We start from the raw sequence: 22,475 nt of genomic DNA, 5'->3' as shown, positions 1-22,475 counted from the left end.
CGGCAGCATATACCATCTAGAAGGATGCAATGCAGGAATTCACCAACACTCCTACAGCAGCACCTTGAAACCTATGACCTCTAGGAGGACAAGGGCAGCAGACGCATGGGAAAGTCTCTCGCTGAGCTATACATGACCTTGACTTGGAGCTATAATCACCATTCTTTCTTTGTTGCGAGGTCAAAATCCTGAAACTCTCTCCCTAAAAGCACTGGGTGTACCTATACAACATGGACTTCAGCAGTTCAAGAATCTCAAGGGCAATGAGGATGGGCAATAAATACTGCCTTGCCAGCGACGCCCACATATTTAAAATATTGTGGACTTAAACCCTACTCTTCATCTTGAGCACATAAACTAGACTAACATTATAGTGCTGTTCAGAGCATTGAATTATTATGGTGCCATCATTTAGATTAGAATATAAAGGAGATGCTAACTTAAGGTTTAGCTGTTTAAAAAATCCCACAATAACGAGAAGCATGACATTCATCTGGAGACGAGCAAAATCTTGCCTCATCTAATGCCACAAAAATTATCAAGTGGCTATTCATTTAATTGCAATTTCTGTGCTCAAAATGACTACCATGTATGCTCTTGTCTGTCCCTGATTTTAATTGTTCACCAAGCCTTGGCCCCAAACTGTGGAATTCCCTTCCCAAAACTCCCCATCTCTCTGTTCACCTTTAAGATGCTGCTTAAAATCTTCCTCTTTGACCAAGCTTTTGATCACCTGTCCTAATATCTCCTTCCATGTCTTGGTGACAAAATGTATTTAATAGATTCTTGTGAATTAAGGGGCATGGGAAATTTTACTTTGTTAAAGGAACTATATGAATGCAAGTCATTGGTGCACATTAAAGTAATTCTTTGCAGGTGAAATGCTTCAAGATGTAACTCTATAACATATATATTATTTCATAGCCATTTACTAGAAACAGCAGAAAATAAATGGGGTCAAACCAGCCAGATAGAGGAAAAATAAACTGGAGCATGCACATACTGTTGATCGCAATCCAATGATCTCTCTTTTGGAAAATGCATGTGTGGACCACAAACAGGCAGTCTGTAAACCAAGAATAAACTAATATCTTGTTTTGTTGCTGGAGATGCTCCTGGAAGTCTAACTCTTCTGTCATTTAGGGGCAGCACGGTGGCACAGTGGGTTAGCATTGCTGCCTCACGGTGCTGAGATCCCAGGTTCGATCCCGGCCCTGGGTCACTGTCCGTGTGGAGTTTGCACATTCTCCCCGTGTCTGCGTGGGTTTCACCCCCATAAACCAAAGATGGGCGGGCTAGGTGGATTGGCCACGCTAAATTGCCCCTTAATTGGAAAAAATGAATTGGGTACTATAAATTTATTTTTAAAAATCTCTTCTGTCATTCAATTCTTCCTGTTTTTCTCTCCACAGATGCTGCATAACCTGAGTATTTCCAGATTTTCACTTATTTCAGATTTCCAGAATCCAGAGTATTCTCCTTTTCTACACAATATTAGTTTTCTTTTTTTTTCCCACTTCCAAATTTAAAACAGAGAAAGAAGTTCAGAATAGGATCATAGGAGTAGTAAGCTGTTCAGCCCATCCAGCCTGTTCCCTCATCACAGCTGATCAGGCACTTTTCCCCTACACTATCCCCTTTATGTCATTAGCATTTAGAAATCTGTCAATCTCTGCTGTAAACACACTCAATAACCAAGCTTCCACAGGCTGCTCTGGGGTACAGAATACTAAAGATTCACAACCCTCTAAAACTCTCCTCATCGCCGCCCGAAGTAGCTTCCCCTAACATTTAAATGGTGTCCCTTGGTTCGAGACTCCCCAAACAGGGGAAGTAAATCTATCCCTCTATGTATTTTGTAGGTTTCAATGAGATAAATGGATAAATATCAACGCTGACTAAGTTTGAGTTCCAGCCTTTCTGGTTAAATGTGTTTGAAATGAGGGCAGCACGGTGGTTAGCACTGCTGTCTCATGACGCCAAGGTCCCAGGTTCAATCCCGGTTCTGGGTCACTGTCTGTGTGGAGTTTGCACATTCTCCCCGTGTCTGCATGGGTCTCACCCCCACAACCTAAAGATGTGCAGGGTAGGTGGATTAGCCACGCTAAAATTGCCCCTTAATTGCAAAAAATGAATTGGGCACTCTAAATTGATAACAAAAAAAAATGTGTTTGAAATGCTGAGCAATAGTGCCAAAAACTGGTCAGCATTTTGACAATTAGTTGCTGCTGAAATTAAGAATTGACACTTATTTTATCCCTCCAGAAAGGCAGAACTTTAATTATCTTTAACAAAGATTATCATTAACACTCCATTTTTCCTAAACTGATATTGAAAAGAAAACAATGAACCTGTATATTTCTCTTTGAATTTTTCCCTCTCCTTTTCAGCTCTGCCACTGAAGGTGGGTTGAGGGTAGTGTTTTCGCTCCATGTTCATTAAATGTAAACAGTATCTCTCAAAAACCAACAGATGGATTTCAGCAAAACTTGGTACACAGATTGGGTATGGCTCAAAGAAGAATGGATTCATTTTAGTGAAAAATCAGATCTAGATCTTGAATTTTATTGTTAATGATCTGTTAACATTGGGAGATAGAGCACTGGCTTTTGAAAAAAAACACAAGATTATGGGTTGCTTTATTTAGAACCTTTTTTATTGTTTTAGAATGTTATGAATCTACTCAGGTGCTGGAAGCTCAGTAGTGGAATTTATCACAGCTGTCAAAATGGGAGCAGAGTTTTCACAGCAGGGTGTTGGGTGGGGATGACCTGAAGCCTCCTTGGTGAGATGGAATCTCTAAATAAAAAGATTTTATTTTCAACTTGGCAGCAATAGATGATTAACCAGGTAGGGAAAAGCTTTGAGGTGGAATTGTATAATTGTAAGTAACGTAGAGTTAACACAGCATTGCAGAGGTATATGCTCTACTGTATGCCCTCTTCACTTGACTCAATCTGTTGTCTCACGAGGAGGTATGGTTCCATTTGGACCAGTTGCCCTGCATTCCTCATGTACAAAACTCAACAGCACATGTAGGCTGGCTACTGAATCATGCAGAGGATAACAGCAGTGTTTGATCTGTCCACACCTGATGGGTGCACATTCCTGGGGAGGAGGGTGGGAAAGAAGAGGGGACGTCAACAGATAGTTACCAGCAACAAGAATCTCATTTTCCTTCTTACTAGCCGCGTGTGAAGGCCACGTCTAGTTTCTCAACTACTGCCAAAGTCAATTATTGCAGCACAGGCTGGTCAGCAAAATTAATGAAAATACATGGGATTGTACATGATGTGAGAACAAATGGGCAACCATTTTGTTACACTACCTTTCCTGCAAATAAAATAAGATTAAGGAGAAACAGTAAAAGTAATAGAGCAGAAAAGATTCAGTTTTTGAGTGCTATTTGAAAGGCAATGGGATGCTACAAAATCATCTGCATTCCTCGACTAGTGGAGAAAGAAATGGCAAAAGATCCTCATGGCTACGAGTCAATACCTCCATGCTCTGGAGTGGGGGACGGGATTGGGATAACACCCAGCTCAAACGTGGTCTCACAAGATGGAATAGAAAGACTTGCATTTCTAGTCATCTTCATTACCTCAGAATGTCCAAAAGCACTTTGCTCACGATGAAGAAATTTTGAAGCGTCACTATTATAATGCACAAAATGCAGCAGTCAATTTACACAAAGGTTGATCCTGCAAACAGCAATTAAATACATGACTAGAAAATCTGCTTTAAACATTATTTAAGGAATAAATATTGACTAGGACACCAGGAAGAACTAACCTGCTCTTCTTTAAAAAGCACCATGGAACCGGTGATGCCCAGGCGAGAGATTAGACAGGACCTTGGTGGAATGTCTCACCTAAAAGATGGCATCTCCAGCACCACACCATTCCCTCAGAACTTCAATGAAGTGTCAATAGTGATGGGGAACTATATCAGGTTGTTGTCTGACTAGCCCATGGGACAACTCCCCCAATTTATGCACATGCCCCAGATGTTAGTCAGCAGGTTATTGAAGAGTCAACTGGGCAGGGCGTACATTTGTCGTATCCAGGAGGTGAGCACATAATCTAGGTTGACATTTCATATCACTTTAGTTCACCATCTTAAACATTTACTCTGTCAACACCTACAGTGTGTACCATCTAAAAGATGCACTGGAGCAACTTGCCACGGTTTCTTCAATAATCTCTCAAAACCCAGACCTCCACCACATAGAAGGACAAGGACAGTAGGTGCACGGGAACACCACCACCGACAGGTAGGTTTCCTTCCAAGATACACACCATCACCTGACTTGCAAATAAATCGCCATTTTCAACATAGCTGGATTAAAATCCTAGAATTCTGTTGCTAACAGCATTATGGGTGCACTTAACCACAAAGATTGAAGCTGTACAAGAAGGCTGCTCACCGCCACCTTACTAAGTAGTAATTGGATGCATAATAAATGCTCGCTTTGCCAGTAATGTCCAAATCTCATGACTGAATGAAAACAAAATTGAAACACACGAGAATGCAACCACTGAGTCGAGGAGGACACCTTGACAGCAGTCGCAATCCAACCTCATCCATGAACAAGAGCCACTTGAGCAAACTACAGGACACTGTTGATTCCTGCAAAGTCTTAGATAAACAACTTGCAGTATTTGCTAAGAATACAGACAGACTCCTCACTTATATATTTAGTTCATGATGTAAATTCACAGGAAAACTTAAATCATGATATGAGAGTATTGGAATTAACAGAGAGACAGCTGAAACGACATGATCACTGAAGCATGATTCACATCGATAATTCATTTCCACTGATATTAATTCAATGCAGGCTCAGTAACTCCTTCCAACCAGCTGTCTCCAGTTCATGCTCTATACACTGGTGTCACTATCTCATTTTTTCTTGCTGTTAGAGCAGGAAGCTGTTCGACATTCCCGCAAAGTCTTTGCTGCTTTGGATTAATTCCAGGCACATGCTGGAAGGTGTAGTCTAACAGTTCATTTCCAGGCCGAATATCATAAATTTACCATTGCATCAAAAGAAGAAGTAAAAATTCCGAGGTAAATTACTTCAACATTGAAAGAGCTCCTTCGAGGCAGTACCAGGAAATGGCTGAGTTAACCAGAAAAGGAAGATCCCAGAGTAAATTCTTGATCTGTATTAAATTAATTGGATCAGTGGTAGAAATAATATAGAGCCCTGCATTAGGAAAAGGAAAACTCGTCCAAGGCCCCATTGTTCAAAGTGTTGGGCATGAGCTGAGTGAGGATAGGATCTGGCTTGTCCGTGATGCTTCCTGCAGTCAAATAACTTGACAACAGTCAACATCAAGGATAACACATGAAAAACTGACACTATTGAAAAAACAAGCAGGGATCAAGTAGTTGCACATTTTCAACAGGAACTGGAGATGGAACTGGAGAAAATCACAACGAAAATGGACTTTATAGGTTGCTGCACAGAAAAACAATGTTACTAATATTAGTGCACAGGCCACGTGCAAATAAGCCAAATAGGTTCTGGGTTAACAAAAAGACAGAAAATGCTGCACAATCACAGCACGTCTGACACATCTGTGAAAAGAGAAGGGAGCTAACGTTTCACAACTGGATGTCTCTTTGTCAAAACTTTGTTAAAGTTCTGGGTTGTACAGTGCCTGGAACAGAATAAGAATCACAAGGTGTGATACCAAGTCTATACAGTATTGCATGCAATTTCACACCCATGTTATTGGCTCTTAACTGCCCTTTGAAGAGGCCTAGCAAGATGTATCAAAGCCAGGGCAATTAAGGCTGGACAGTAAATGCCAACAATGGCACCAACAGCCACATTCTGAGATGAATCAAAAAAATAGTTCTGGTAACATTGCATGATGGACATCATTTTATTAGGGAAAAAAAGCACTAAAGGGCTACCTGTCTGATATCTGGCTTCAAGGAGAGGCAACAGACATCCAATTTGTGTATACTGGACAAAATGAGACTCAAAGAATGACCCAAGATCCTTAAAGATATGAAGTTGGACTTTGAGAAAGTGTTTACCACGAGCCCAGAACATAGCATGAAGCTCAGAAGGGAGATGGTGAGTGGACAATCAAATGAATTATTTAAGTCAGCGACACAAAATATTTCAAATGAATTCCTAGAGAGGTAATCAAGTCAGATAACAACAGTAATTTTGAGGAGTTGGCCAGGTTGTCAGTGAATAAAATGAGGGATTGCAGATACTGAACTGTATGTATTGTGTCTTGATCCCTGGGACCAGCCAATTGCTCGAAATTATTTTTCGTGGTCCTATACATTCCTATTTAAAATTGGCAAGAGAAAAAAAATAACTATTTTGAGCCAATTGTGATACATTGAATATCATTTTTATTTATTTATTTATTTGAAATTTTAGTGTACCTCCTTTTTTAAACAGTGGTGTCACGTTTGCTGGTTTCCAATCCGCCGGGACCACCCCAGAGTCTAGTGAATTTTGGTAAATTATCACTAGTGCATTTGCAATTTCCCTAGCCATCTCTTTTAGCACTCTGGGATGCATTCCATCAGGGCCAGGAGACTTGTCTACCTTTAGCCCATTAGCTTGCCCATCACTACCTCCTTAGTGTCATCTCAAAGTCCTCACCTGTCATAGCCTCATTTCTATCATTCCACTGTGAAGACCGACCCAAAAAAACCTGTTCAGTTCCTCAGCCAGTTCCTCATCTCCCATTATTAAATCTCCCTTCTCACCCTCTAAAGGACCAATATTTACCTTAGCCACTCTTTTTTGTTTTATATATTTGTAGAAATTTTTACTATCTGTTTTTATATTCTGAGCAAGTTTACTCTCATAATCTATCTTACTCTTCTTTATATCTTTTTTAGTAGCTTTCTGTTGCCCCCTAAAGATTTCCCAGTCCTCTAGTCTCCCACTAATCTTTGCCACTTTGTATGCTTTTTCCTTCAATTTGATACTCTCCCTTATTTCCTTAGATATCACGGTCGATTTTCCCTCTTGTTTTGTTTGTTTGTTTGTTTGTTTATTGTCACGTGTACCGAGGTACAGTGAAAAGTATTTTTCTGCAAGCAGCTCAACAGATCATTCAGTACATGGAAGAAAAGGGAATTAAACAATTCAAGAAAATACATGAGAATACATAATAGGGCAACACAAGATATACAATGTAACTACATAAGCATTGGCATCGGTTGAAGCATACAGGATGTAGTGTTAATGAGGTCAGTCAATAAGAGGGTCATTTAGGAGTCTGGTGACAGTGGGGAAGAAGCTGTTTTTGAGTCTGTTCGTGCGTGTTCTCAGACTTCTGAATCTCCTGCCCGATGGAAGAAGTTGGAAAAGTGAGTAAGTCGGGTGGGAGGGATCCTTGATTATGCTGCCCGCTTTCCCCCGGCAGCGGGAGGTGTAGATGGAATAAATGGATGGGAGGCAGGTTCGTGTGATGGACTGGGCGGTATTCACAACTCTCTGAAGTTCCTTGCGGTCCTGGGCCGAGCAGTTGCCATACCAGGCTGTGATGCAGCCCGATAGGATGCTTTGTATAGTGCATCTGTAAAAGTCGGTACGGGTTAATGTGGACATGCTGAATTTCCTTAGTTTCCTTAGTGCTTTCTTGGTGATAGCATCGACGTGAGTGGACCAGGATAGATTTTTGGTGATGTGCACCCCTAGGAATTTGAAACTGCTCACCATCTCCACCTCGGTTCCGTTGATGCTGACAGGGGTGTGTACAGTACTTTGCTTTCTGAAGTCGATGACCAGCTCTTTAGTTTTTCTGGCATTGAGGGAGATTGTTGTCATTACACCACTCCACTAGGTTCTCTATCTCCCTCCTGTATTCGGACTCGTCGTTATTCGAGATCCGGCCCACTATGGTTGTATCGTCAACAAACTTGTAGATGGAGTTGGAACCAAGTTTTGCCACGCAGTCGTGTGTGTACAGGGAGTAGAGTAGGGGGCTAAGTATGCAGCCTTGCGGGGCACCGGTATTGAGGACTATTGTGGAGGAGGTGTTGGTGTTCATTCTTACTGACTGTGGTCTGTTGGTCAGAAAGTCAAGGATCCAGTTGCAGAGTGGAGAGCCAAGTCCTAGGTTTTGGAGCTTTGATATGAGCTTGGCTGGGATTATGGTGTTGGAGGCGGAGCTGTAGTCAATAAATAGGAGTCTGATGTAGGAGTCCTTGTTTTCGAGATGCTCTAGGGATGAGTGTAGGGCCAGGGAAATGGCGTCTGATGTGGACTGGTTGCGACGGTATGCGAATTGAAGTGGGTCAAGCTGTTCCGGGGGTATGGAGGTGATGCGCTTCATGATCAGCCTCGCGAAGCACTTCATTACAACTGACGTCAGGGCCACCGGGCGGTAGTCATTGAGGCATGTTACCTGGTTCTTCTTTGGTACCGGTATGATGGTGGTCTTCTTGAAGTAGGTGGGGACCTCGGAGTGGAGTAGGGATAGGTTAAAGATGTCTGTGAATACCTCTGCCAGCTGGTATGCGCAGGCTCTGAGTGCACGACCAGGGATCCCGTCCGGGCCCATCGCCTTCCGTGGGTTCACTTTCAGGAAGGCCGATCTGACTTCGGAAACTGTGATGGTGGGTATGGGTGAATTATGGGCTGCTGGGGCACTCGACAGCGGATTGTTGGTTATCTGCTCAAACCGAGCATAGAATGCATTAAGTTCATCGGGGAGGGGTGCGCTGCTGCCAGAGATACTGCTCGGCTTCGCTTTGTAGCCCGTTATGTTGTTTAGTCCTTTAGTCTTTCTACCGTCCTTCCTTTTTGTTGGTATAAACCTTTGCTAAGCACTGTGAAAAATCGCTTGGCAGGTTCTCCACTGTTCCTCAACTGTTTCATCATAAAGTCTTTGCTCCCAGTGTACCTTAGCTAGCTCTTCTCTCATCCCATTGTAATCTCCTTTGTTTAAGCACAAAACACTAGTGTTTGATTTTACCTTCTCACCCTCCATCTGTAATTTAAATTCAACCATAATGTGATCGCTCAGGATCCCTGACTATGAGATCATTAATCAATCATGTCTCATTACACACTAGGACCGCTTGTTCCCTCGTATGTTCCATTACATACTGTTCTAGGAAACTATCGCAGATACATTCTATAAACTCCTCCTCGAGGCTGCCTTGACCAACCTGGCTAAACCAATCAACATGTAGATTAAAATCCCCTATGATAACTGCTGTACCATTTCTACATGCGTCAGTTATTTCTTTGTTTATTGCCTGCCCCACCATAATGTTACTATTTGGTGGCCGATAGACTACTCCTATCAGTGACTTTTTCGCCTTACTATTCCTAATTTCCACCCAAATGGATTCAAACTTATACTCCATAGCACCGATGTCATCCCTTACTATTGCCCGGATGTCATCCTTAAATAACAGAGCTACACCACCTCCCTTACCATTCACTCTGTCTTTCCGAATAGTTCGATACCCTCAGATATTTAACTCCCAGTCTTGACCATCCTTTAACCATGTTTCAGTAATGGCCACTAAATCATAGTCATTTACGATGATTTGCACCATCAACTCATTTACCTTATTCCAAATACTACGAGCATTCAGGTAAAGTACACTTATGTTGGCTTTTATACCTGTTTTCAATCTTAACATCTCGATCAGTAACCTCTCCTGAGTTATATTTCCTCTTAAAGTTTCTCCTAATTTTCCTTGTCGTTGAACCCATATCTTCATGTAACAACCTACCGCATCGCTTACCATTTATGTTTTTACTTCCCGTTTTATTCCTTTTAGTATTACTGGGCCTATTCACTGAGCTCCCCTCAGTCACTGAATCTTGTACTGATGCCCTTTTTGATTTTTGACTATGGCTTCTCTGCCTTACACTATTCCCCCTTGCTGCCTTTTGTTTCCGTCCCCGTTTTACTACCTCCCGACTTCCTGCATTGGTTCCCATCCCCCTGCCATTTGAAACAAACCCGTTAACAACTTTAACCTGGTGTTGTAAGACTTCTTACTGTGCTCACCCCAGTCCAATGCCGGCATCTTCACATCATGGCTACCATCGACACCACAATCTGCCGGATCAAAGTAGAGAGGATCTCCAAGAAGATTGGGGTAGCAGGGTAGCATGGTGGTTAGCATAAATGCTTCACAGCTCCAGGGTCCCAGGTTCGATTCCCGGCTGGGTCACTGTCTGTGTGGAGTCTGCACGTCCTCCCCCTGTGTGCGTGGGTTTCCTCCAGGTGCTCCGGTTTCCTCCCACAGTCCAAAGATGTGCGGGTTAGGTGGATTGGCCATGCTAAATTGCCCGTAGTGTCCTAATAAAAGTAAGGTTAAGGGGGGGTTGTTGGGTTACGGGTATAGGGTGGATACGTGGGTTTGAGTAGGGTGATCATGGCTCGGCACAACATTGAGGGCCGAAGGGCCTGTTCTGTGCTGTACTGTTCTATGTTCTATCGCAAATATAGACACTGACATTAAGTTTCTACAAAGGTGCAAGAAAACAGACAAGATCCCAAAAGGGCTACAGATCACAAACCCACTCAAGTCGACCTACAACACAGACTATGCTGAGAGACTGCCGTCGTACCTCTCTCGCACTCCTCAACCACCTCGTACACCAGCTCCACAGCAGATGCCGCAACCTGGAAACCAAGATAGAGGCCATATTCTCAACTTGCGCTCAGCATGCAGCAGACTAGCTACGAACACCGACGAACAGATGAGACAACGATACTACGCCACCTATATGCACACCAAGAACAGGAAGGTTGAGAAACTCGGCATCAACACCAGCAGCAACCAAGCCTCCCCCGGTACCACAGTAGAAAACAATACAGGAAAATCTATTGTCAACTTGTCGGACTACACCCTTCAACCAGACGAAATCGAAGTGGTCAGCAGAGGGCTCAATTTCTGCACCACCACCAAAATGGACCCCATCAGTCTCGCGGCAGACATGGAGGAATTCATCAGGTGAATGAGGCTCTGGGAGTTCTTTCAGATACCACAAGAGGCCAGGCAGGAATGTTCCCTTCCAGTCAGGGAACACTTCAGCAGTCAAGGGCATTCACCCTTTGATCTCCGGGTAAGCGTTCTCCAAGGCGGCCTTCAGGACGCACAACAACACAAAATCGCCGATCAGAAACTTATAGCCAAGTTCCACACACGAGTACGGCCTCAACCGGGACCTTGGATTCATGTCGCATTACATTCATCCCCCACCATCTGGCCTGGGGTTTTTTTTGTAAAATATTTTTATTCTCCATTTTCAAATTTTTTCCAGAATTTACACACCACCCACAAGCAGTAAATGGTAACAAATACAAAGTCAATTTCCTTATCAACAACAACAATCCCATCCTCCCACCACCCCAAGCAACGACCCACCTGACAATATAAGCATCGAATAGAACAAACCCTCCCACGGTGGGATAAACAAAGGAGAAATAAAAGAGAAAGGAATTAGGAATCGCCTATGGTCACCGTTAACCTACAGAGTCCCTCCCACCCCCACTAACATTCAATACCAACCAATCCCCGAAAGAGTACCGTAGATGACACCCATGCATTGCAAGCTCCCCTCCCCGGCTCCTCCCCTCCACTTCCTCTTACAAAAATCCTCCCCCCAACCTCTGTTCCTTCCCCCCATCTTTCCACTCCGGCTAGATTCATCGGGACCTATTCTGCCAGGCTCCGATGGCCGCAGCCCCTCCACCCCCACCTCACTCCCATTCACTGACCAGCTTAAACCAGCCAGCGTGGACGCCCCCGCCCGGGTCTCTTTCCCCCTTGCCCGGCCCCAGGAAAACCAAGAAATCCCATTTAGCACACAAACCCCACATACACACCCAAGCTCCAAAGAACCATCATTGCAAGTGAAAGTCCCCTCTCTTCCCTTGTCCAAGCATATGCAACGTTGGCTCATTTAGCACATACACCCACCGCAGTGAAAACAAATACAGCTACATGAGGCTACATCGGTACACAACCATTTCTCAATTCAGCCATAGTCCTTCTGCCTTCGCAAACTCCTCCGCTGCTTCCGCCGTTCCGAAATAAAAGTCATTGGATTTGTAGGTCACCCTCAACTTAGCTGGATACACTATGCCGCACCACACCTTATTGATGTACAGCGCCTTCTTCACCCGGCTGAAGGCAGCCCACCTCCTCACCAGCTCCACCGTAAAGTCCTGATATATGCGTATACCAGCTCCAGCCCATTGCACCACCTGCTTCTGCTTTGCCCAGGACAGGACCTTCTCCTTCACACTGTATCTACGAAGACACAAGAGTCCCTACTCTTGGCGGCTCACTCTCCTTTGGTATAGGCCTCCACTACCGATGAGCCCGATCCAGTTCATATCGGGAGGGATCATCACCCTCCCCCAATAGCTTCGCCAACATTGTGGCAAAATACTCAGTCGGCCTCGGGCCTTCCACTCTTTCGGGAAGACCCACAATCCTCAGATTCTGTCGCCTGGATCGGTTTTCCAAGTCGTCCATTTTGGCTCGCAGACCCTCGATCTCTACCACCTTCCGCATCTCCTTCCCCATCGAGGTAAGTTGATCGCTGACCTGCAACAATGTCTCCTCCACTTCCTTCAGCGCATCGCCTTGCTCCTGTACCTCCGCCACTGCGCTCAATACCGCCGCCCTCACAGGGGCAATCGCCTCCTCCACCAGCACTTTCATTACCGCCCCCATCTCCTTCCTCATCGCCTCCATGTGTTTTGTGAACTGTCTTTCGAGTTCCGCGGCCATCACCTAGGTCATTTCTTCAGCCGTGGGCAATGCGGCCTCCCCTGGTGCCCCAGTCTCCATTTTTCTTGACGTCCCCGCGGTGACTTTTCCACTCCCGACAGACTTTCATCTGCTTTTTTCACGGCCGTTGTTTTACTTGTTCCCCATCTTCCTTCACTGTGCCTTCTCCCTGCTTTTGCCACCCCTGTTACCCCTGGGACCGGTTGTTAGACCCTGAAAATGCCGTTCCCGAGTGGGAGCCCTCCAATGTGCGGCTATCTCCCGCCTGCCGTCACCGCAAGTCCCCATCTGGCATGGGTTTACAAAATCCTACCAACTGTCCTGGCTTGAGACAATTCACACCTCTTTAACCTGGGTTACCCCTATCTCGGGATCTGTAAAGACTTAATTACCTGCAAATGCTCGCAATCAAAGCATTGTCTTGCATCTTTGACTTTGTCTATATATATGTTTTAGGAACATACCTCTTCATTCACCTGAGGAAGGAGCAGTGCTCCGAAAGCTAGTGTTTGAAACAAACCTGTTGGACTTTAACCTGGTGTTGTAAGACTTCTTAGTGTAAGACTTCCAACTGGGCTCACAAAACATCATCTAATATTGGAAAGTGTGGATTATTTCCCCCATTTTAGGCCCAGAGTATGAAGGTCAATTGTAGCATTCCTAGCAATGTCCGAGCTGAAAACATCCATTTCGACACAGACTGTCCCCTGGACAATCCTCAAATATAATCCTCAAAATAACCATAAGCATTGTTCTGAATACAGCCTTGAAACTCCAACAGGACACTCTTACCATGAAGGTCTTGAGACTAGCTTCCTGGCGCCTTGACCCGTCATTAACCTGCATGAGAAGGGTTTCTGTGCAAATATCCGCAAACACTTTTGTACAAACACTGTTTGGAAGGAAAAACATGACCAGGTTAGAACAGGATAAAAACCTATCAAAAGACACCTCCAATGAAAGGGGTATTTAAAACATTTATATTCTTACCCATACACTTCCCACAATTACAAGACCCTATCGCCTCCTCCCATGTTGAATCAGGGAAACAGGCACCCAGGACCCAGCCCTCCTAGGTCATGCACCATCAATATACCTCAGTACCAAACTCAGGAAATTGATGAGCTACTGCACTTTGGTGTGACATTTATTCCACTTGGAACACCAGTCATCATTACATTACCAATTAAATATCCAATTAGAAGCAGTCCTGATTTATGAGCCCATGCCTGCTGGGAAAGAGATTGAAACAGCCCAAGTTTATTTCACACATGCAGTTTTTCAGTGGGTCAAACGTACAGGAACAAAATGTAAACGTTACCCTCCATCTTCCCTTTTAAAAAAAATCACTTGAGAAGGACTAAGTATTCTGGCAGAAGAAAACTATGTTCAAATAGTAATTGATTGAGGGGCACTATTCTTGCAGTTCTGAGAATGCTACATCATTCATTGAACTAGAAACTTTCAATTCTCTATGGCATGTTACTACACCAGATGCTGTAGAACACAATTTGGGACAGGGCTTTGGGGGAAGCAAGTCTTCACACCTAAAACATTCCATCAATTTTAAAAACATGTAAATTTTACCCGTTATAGTTTTCAAGGGCGTCCACAGCCCGGCAGATCTTCTCTTCTTACTACATATGGTGTAAAAATTCTGCAACATAAATAATAGAAGATCATTAACAAACTTTATTTACTTCATCAGGTTTCCATCTGTGCAGAGTATAAGATTTCTCACCCAAAACCCATTCATTTTGACAGAAGGTCAAACAAATTAAACCTTCACATTGTACAGCATTAAGCAGCTGATGCACTCATTGCTATTGCCGTGATTCTTTTCGCACTCCTGCTCCCCGAAGGCATTCTTCGTGGGTACAGTGCACAAGTATGCACAGCCCTTCAGTACCCAAGAGCCTGGAGGAACAGGAAATGGTCCTTCAGGTCCCACAAGCCATCCATTCTGACACCTTGCGCATGAACCCATTCTTCATACACAATCTGTGACAATGACAAGTTACTCAAGGTGGTTGGGGAACGGAGAGAAGAGCTGAAAATCGCAGCAGACTGATGCTGTGCTCGAATTTGGTTGCTATTTCCACCCCCAGTCCAACTTTATCTATTCTTTCATCATTCTTTAACAAGGACCTAATAGGAAGCTGACGTCCAATGAGATAAAGTGGTGGCTTGACTTCAATGTACAATACTTCATGAATACAGCCAAGAATGGTCACAATCCTTTCACTATTTTCCAAAGACTCAGATGAACAATTCTAATTCTTACCCTGATCACTTGCTCCAAGCAAACTTTTATACAAACTACTGAAAATATACATGTCTTCCAATTACACCAAGCATCTGCTGAGACTAATAAAGACAGTATGTGAGAAAACACAATTTGAAATTGTGCAATGTGCTTTAAACATGATCTCTTAATTTCCATCTCAAAGTGTTCCGACCAGAAACAGCCCTGGGGGGGGCATAATGGTATTGCCACTGGACTAGCTAACCAGAGACCCAGAGTAATACTCTGTGGACCAAGGTTCAAATCCCGCCACTGCAGATGGTGAAATTAAATTCAATAAAAATATGGAATTAAAAGTCTAATGATGACCATGAAATCATTGTTGATTGTCATAGAAACCCATCAGGTTCACTAATGTCCTTTAAGGAAGGAAATCTGCTGTCCTTACCTGGTCTGGCCTACATGCGACTCCAGACCCGCATCAATGTGGTTGATTCTTAACTGCCCCCTCAAGGGCAATTAGGGATGGGTAATAAATGCCTGCGACGTCCACATCCCATGGAAGAATTTTAAAAACCTCCGTGGTTCAGCATGCTCTTTTCAAATTTTGGAATGTCAAAATCTGTATTTGTATAGCACTCTTTTCACAGGTCAAATGGGCATCGTATACAAATTTACCACCTCCACTATTACACAATACAGAAATTCCAGTGACAACACCACATATATTAAAAGCAACTGGCGGGGATTAAAAAGTAATGCTTGAAAGGTTTAAACCATGCCTCCAGTACTTCCGGTTTATAAAAAAAAAATCAAAATCCTACCACTGTCTGCTGACTATCTACTGTCCAACACACAAATTACATGACACAAACAAGGGTGGTACACGGAGCATTAGTTTTCCCCACAATCATTGATAAAATTATTCTAATATCAATATCAACAAGCCTAAACATACACTCCTTCTACCAACAACATACCATGGCTGTAGTGTAAGACATCTATAGGATGTACTGTTGCAACCTGCCAGGGCTTCTTTCACAACACCTCCCAAACACCATCTAGCACCTACAAGAGCTGTATGGGAACACAATTATTTAGGTCTACTGTACCATACTTTCACCAGACTAACTGCAGTGGTTCAAGATCACTGACTATCACCTGTTCAAAGGCAACTAACCACACATAGTCAAAAAACACCGGCCTTGCTAGCAACACTTAAATCCCAGAATCAATTAAAAAAATACTCAATTAATTTATATCTAGAAACACTATAAATTACACAAGAACCAGTGAAAACGTATTCCCTGTCCAGAGTCAAAAAACTGATAATATTCAAGTAATTGATTTGAAGTATTTTGAGAGAAGTAACTCTGATGGTTTGTCAACATGTTTTATTTTAACTATTTTATTTATTATTTTGACCCCATCCCCTCAAAATATCAATTCATACATGGCTCAGGAACCAAGAAAATAAAAGGCCTCATGTGACAAGGATCATCAGATTGGTTTAGGTGAAATAAGGTCATTCATTACATTTATTTCACTCTCCCTACCCACTTCCCACAGCAGCATCTAATTGTTTGTGTCCTGGTCCCAACCACATTTCTTGGCAACCTGCACCAGCTGTTGATTACCCTGCGTGTATATAAAAATACGCTTCTCAACATCTGTTTTTAATTTGCCTTCACAACCCGAGCCCTGCTTCACTGGCATTATCTGAAAGCAATGTTGTAAGCTTATTTTTTCAATCTGGTTAAGTATCAGATATATTTTATCTCTGAGATGACACCCAAGTCATTTATTCTTTATATTAAAGGATTATCCTGATGGATGGTTGACACCGAGCAACTGCTTCATTCACTCTGGGAACAAGTTCTTTTAGCCTATCATGGACCGAAGCCAATCCATTCAATCACCTAAAGGAGGCAAGTAACCAGAGGCAAATCTCCCAAGATGTTGTCGCTATGTAAATGCTCTTCTTAATTTCTAAAATAATCCCATGCTTTTTAAAGAGAATATTTGCTGACTGACTGATTTAAATATTGCATATATTGGTCCGGAAACCTCACTGTAAACATAATTTTATTCATATATTTTACCACTGGCTTGCAAATAAGGCCTCAGTTACTCTGAATATTTGCTTAGCAAAGGTAATGTGCAGCTGAACCTTCCAAACCATTAAACTGCAGGATTATTCTTTCTAAATTAGCAAATCTCAGCCAGGTAATATTACAACTGGCCTCCGTGCTCCTGGGAGAGGGGAAAGACGACAAATCAGCCTTGGGTTCTGCTTGTTGTCAAGAGAACCTGGCTGGAAAGTGTGTATGCATGGTTGCTAGGTGAGGATTGAGATGTCTCCTATAGCCAAATAGTCTGATCATGCTCACAAGCAAGATTCACTCTCAGAGAATGGGCATTTGGGTGAAATACCAACGGCAATAGTGCCTGTGGAACTATACCCCAGCAAAAGAGGTGAAAAGGAGGCAAAATCCACATTAAAAAGAAATGCATGGCATGGCGTAACATTGGGGAGGTGTGCAAAGATCCTAAAAAAGGGAAAAACGGGACAATATAAAGTATACAATGTGGCAAATACAGATGGGTTTAATTATTACTCCAAGGGCAACATTTTGCAAAGAACTTGTGCCCTCAAAAGTAACCAATAGTACAATAATTCATTACAAAAGTATTATAATGTTTAAAAATATAAATACGAACAATACATAGTAAAAAAAAGCCACATTTAACAAGAAAAAAATTGCACCCAATTATTGATGCAAACCACGTCTCAAACTGGTCATTATTCTCTTCGGGAATAAAAAGCGAAACATTTGTTTTTTAATTGTAGAGGTACGGTTCTATTGATTGAGACTTTTCTTAAATATGACTTATATTCCAGCCACCACTCCCGATGAAGGGTACATTCTGGTTTTTTTAATCCATTGAATTTTTTTTTCATTCCCATTTTAACGCTCACCCATCTCGAGCGCGTGTCTCAACCAATGAGACAACGGTAAAATAGGACAAAAGAGCCCTCCGACGGTTGAACGCCAGCCAAATACTTGGGAGAGGAAAACAAAAACAAAACATTAAACACACATGAACACGCACACAACACAGCGGGAACTTGAAAAATGGCAACAAAAATTCTGTCCCCCTCTCTGTAGTAAAGCAGTTTTCGCTGGGTGCTGGGGTCCTGATGAATGGTCGCTCACAGACACCGCCTCCCCAAAATACAACACTGCTTTGCATACGCTTAATTGCTGTCACACATACTTGGCAGTTTGCCCACCTCATAACCAAACACACTGCAGTCATTGGAAGGTGGAGGAGGCGGAGAAGGAAAGGAAGCAGCAACCTGTGCAGTTTTCACGACACTGTATTGAAAGAATTATGACGAGGGAACGGTTCAGGAGAAAATGGAGGCTGGAATTTCAAGTGTTGCAGTGCAGGCAGAACTTTATTAACCCCTTGGCTGCCATAAGCACAGGCTTCCGTTTGAATTAAAATACATATCCTGAAAGACTTTGCTAACAAACCGCAGGCTTCCTTTGAATATTACGACGGCCAAAATCAAGATATTTTTCTGGAAATAAAAAAACCTCAGCCGAGAAACAGTTTGGTGAAAGTTCTTCTGAGCTCAAGAGAGAAAATATCAATTGATTATTATTCAGTAGCTCCTAAAGGGCATTTAGGATTTATAGTGAGAACAGGATCGACCTTCAATTGCAATGGCCTGCACCAACACCTCCCTCCTCACCCTTACAGCTGAACAGCCAGCCATCCTGCTGACCAAATCACAAGGTTGACCACTTGGGGTCAATTGTTGCTGTATCTTTTCATCTCCTTATCCTACTTTCCGTCATCCATCTAGCCAATCTAATCTTGTATGCTGACATGTTTACTTCCTCAACTACTAACCTTGAAAATGAATTCTGCAGTTCATAACTCTGCAAAGTTTTTCTTACTCCCTGTTCCAAACCTTATATTTGAGATCCTTCCACAATGGGAACAATCTGCTTTTATCGCGTCTTTTCTTTTCTCATTTAAAACACTATCATACTACCCCATAATCTGTATTGTTCTAATTTTAAAAATCTGAATTTCCAAGTCTTTCTTCATATTTACATCCTTTCATAAATCTACTATGGAAAAACCCATTAAAGAAGTTAGCACTGTACATAACCTTCACACGTCTACCATAAGACTTTGCTAAAAGTCTAGCAACAGCATTACTAAGGCTAAGACAAAGCAAGCTAGTTACTAACATACACATCACAGGAATTTGCACCGAAGCTCCACTAACAATTTATTTTGCAAAATGTTTTGCAGGCTTTGCTCTCAAAGATTGAAGAGTAGTCTTTCACATGGTTATTACTCTCAATGAACTTTGAAATGTTTCGTTGAAATACATAATGAAGAGGACTTCAGTAGGTTAGCAAGCCAGGGGACCAGGCCGATGAAAATGTTCCCCTCTCTCAGGTAGCTGCAAAGATTGTCTGGGAGTTAAATTCAGGGTATGAGGGGAAACGTGAACACAGAACCAAGCATCCAGTCTTTCTCCTGTGGGACTCTCCCAACGTTAATCATAGAATTTTGCAGCCAAGTAGATTATTTAGCCCATACTCCTGCACTAACTAGCTCACTGAAAACTGTCCATTCAGTCCCATCCACTTTCCCCTTATCATTAAGTGCTCTTGAACTAGGACAACACCTTTAACAAACAAATACACAGTTATGTTGGAATGTCAAAGCACACTGCCCCACTATGCCATTACATACTCAAATTTCAAAACATTGTGATTGGGTTGCAATAGAAAGCAGAACAAATGTGATTCCACTTCATACTTCAACCCTGACTGCCTGCTTACTCCCTTTTAGTTGCACATTCTCCACATGTCTGCGTGGGTCTCACCCCCACAACCAAAGATATGCAGGGTAGGCAGATTGGCCACACTAATTTGCCCCTTAATTGGAAAAAATAATTGGGTACTCTAAATTTATATTTTAAAAAATGCTTACTCCCTTTTATTACTTAAAATACTTTGGTTGAAAAGTTTCTCCCAACCCCTGTGCCACCTTTTCAACTTTGGCCTTGTACACCACACAAACCACCCTTTACACAAATTTCTCAAACAGCATTCTGTCAATTCCCTAGAAGTTTCTGCACTGTGCCATAGATCATTTTAAAAGACAGGAGCTCTCTGATCTGGTCAGTGAGTGAACACAGTGAGCCGTAGAGTTGCAGATAGCCCTGGTTATGTCTATAGTTAGCTGACCTCAGATGATGTGCACGTGGATTTTGGCAGAACACCCATGACTGAACAGCATGTTGACACTCGCTGTTTAAGCTCCCGAAACTCAGTATCAAGATAGGTCTAACCTCTTAAGTGAAATAGCTCCCACGGCACCATTTAAAGAAGAGCAGGGAAAATCCCTTTGATGTATTGGCCAATATTTATCCTTAAACTATCACCACTAAAGCAGATTACCTGGTCATTACCAAATTGTTTGTGGTACTGTGCTATGCGCACATTGGCTGCCACCATATCATACACTGGATCAGTGATCAAACTTTAAAAGTACCCAATTGGCTGTTTTAACAAATCTTGAAGTCACAAAAGGAGATATATAAATGCAAATTCATCTTCTCACAAAAGAGCAGCCACTGGGGAGGTCGTGGTGTTGTGGTATTGTCACCGGACTAGCAATCCAAAGGTCCAGGGTAATAATGCTCTGGGGTGCCGGGTTCGAATCCCACCATGGCAAATGGTGAAATCCGAATTCAATAAAAATCTGGAATTAAAAGTCTAATAACCACGAAACCATTGTCGTAAAAGGCCATCTGGTTCTCTAATGCCCTTCAGGGAAGGAAATCATGTGATTACAGACCCACAGCGACTCGTAAATGCCCTCTAAAAGCAACCGCTCAGTGCAAGGGTATTTAGGAATGGGCAACAAATGCTGGCCCCGCTAGCAACGCCCACATCCCCGCAACAAATAAAAAGAAACTTGGATGAGACACTGAACACAAGCCACCAACCGTGAAGCCAATACTCTAGGACCTAGTTAACAACATTCACAACTGAGAAGAAAGGACAAAGACGCTCTAGCCTAAATACCCTATTAAACTACAGCAGGAAACGGACAACAATAACAGTAGCAGCCATCAAATGAAACTCTACACCCCAAGGGTCAGACTGAGAGCTCGAAATAATCTTTTTATCTGACATCAGCAAATGTTCTTCGCCATTAACAAACCAAATAGGAATTAAGAGGGAGTCAGACAGGTGACCTGAACAACAAAGCAAGCAGCAGGTGTTAGAACACAAGGGCGGTGTGCTGTGCAGCTCATTATCCCAACATTACTATCAACTAGAAAGTCCCATAGAAGAGGGGGAAACTATATTTTGCTAGTAAATCTTGTGTTATAATCACAAGAGGTACCATTAAGTAATTACGTTACTGCCCACACACTAACTTCTAAATGTTAGATTTTGCAGAACTCGATAAAGGGAGAAGACATAGCGGGCAAAATAAGAATGCAGAGAGAGGAGGCAAGATAGGAAGCCTGATGGTTTTTCAAATGCCAAACCCAGCTATCTACTTTGCACCATGTGCTCTAATTTATTCTCTCTCCAGATATGCATCTAAACGGAGTGTGAAGCGAATATACTGAAAGCTGAGTATTTTGTGATATTCCCCTCTCTGCCACCCTGAGTTGCACACCATGAAACGAAGCAGTTGCAAAGTAAGATTTGCAGATTACATTTGCAAATTCAAGGAACTCTTCGTCACTGTACGAATGGAGCAAACTTAGAAATTAACCTTAGAGACGGGGGGGGGGGGGGGGGGGGGGGGGCAGGCAGGCAATTGTTTTTTTCCCAATCAATGGGCAATTTAGTGTGGCCAATCCACCTACCCTGCACATCTTTGGGTTGTGGGGGTGAAACTCACGCAGACACGGGGAGAATGTGCAAACTCCACACGGACAGTGACCAAGGGCCGGGATTCGAACCCGGGTCCTCAGAGCCGGAGAAAACAATGCTAACCATTGTGCCACGTGCGCCCCCTCCACACACACGTCATGTTCTTGAGCAAAGGCTGACATGGAGGAAGCATGTGATATCACAAATGGCAGAAAGAGATAGTTGTAGATTGCCTCCTGAGCTAAAGGTTTCAAGTAACTGCAAGTTCTTTCCTTTTTTTTAAAATTGTCTCACAAATCCAATCAGACTCTACATCAATGTTTCCTGACAGCCTCTTCAATAGCTCTTCAAAGATTCAAACTTTCTTGCTGCTGTTAAAATACAAATTTTTAAACTTGATACACAATCATCCCGAATAATCTGCCTCACCTTGCTTTAGAACTTAGAAAACATCAATTAGTTTACTGCGATTTTCTCTTTCACCAACCTTCTTTAACCCAATTTAAATTCAGTTACAGACCTGTTTTTCCAATTATGTACCT

At 42.7% G+C, this 22,475-nt stretch overlaps 1 protein-coding gene across 3 annotated transcripts in view; it reads right to left on the bottom strand.

Moving 5' to 3' along the window:
- The window catches only part of tnrc6b (trinucleotide repeat containing adaptor 6B), a 166,887-nt gene that overhangs the window by 127,190 nt on the left and 17,222 nt on the right, over window positions 1-22,475 (bottom strand). For all 3 annotated transcript variants that reach the window (XM_038783598.1, XM_038783599.1, XM_038783597.1), the window contains exons 2-3: window positions 14,344-14,413; window positions 13,549-13,648 (exon numbers count right to left, since the gene is read on the bottom strand). Coding sequence is in view for 2 of the 3 variants with exons in the window: in XM_038783599.1 (XP_038639527.1) it covers window positions 13,549-13,602 (54 nt within the window). In the remaining variant the exon portion in view is untranslated. The remainder of the gene's footprint in view (window positions 1-13,548; window positions 13,649-14,343; window positions 14,414-22,475) is intronic.

Source organism: Scyliorhinus canicula, chromosome 23 (assembly GCF_902713615.1).
Source record: "Scyliorhinus canicula chromosome 23, sScyCan1.1, whole genome shotgun sequence".
NCBI classification, from domain to species: Eukaryota; Metazoa; Chordata; class Chondrichthyes; order Carcharhiniformes; family Scyliorhinidae; genus Scyliorhinus; species Scyliorhinus canicula.
This window is presented reverse-complemented; position numbering and strand designations above follow the sequence as displayed.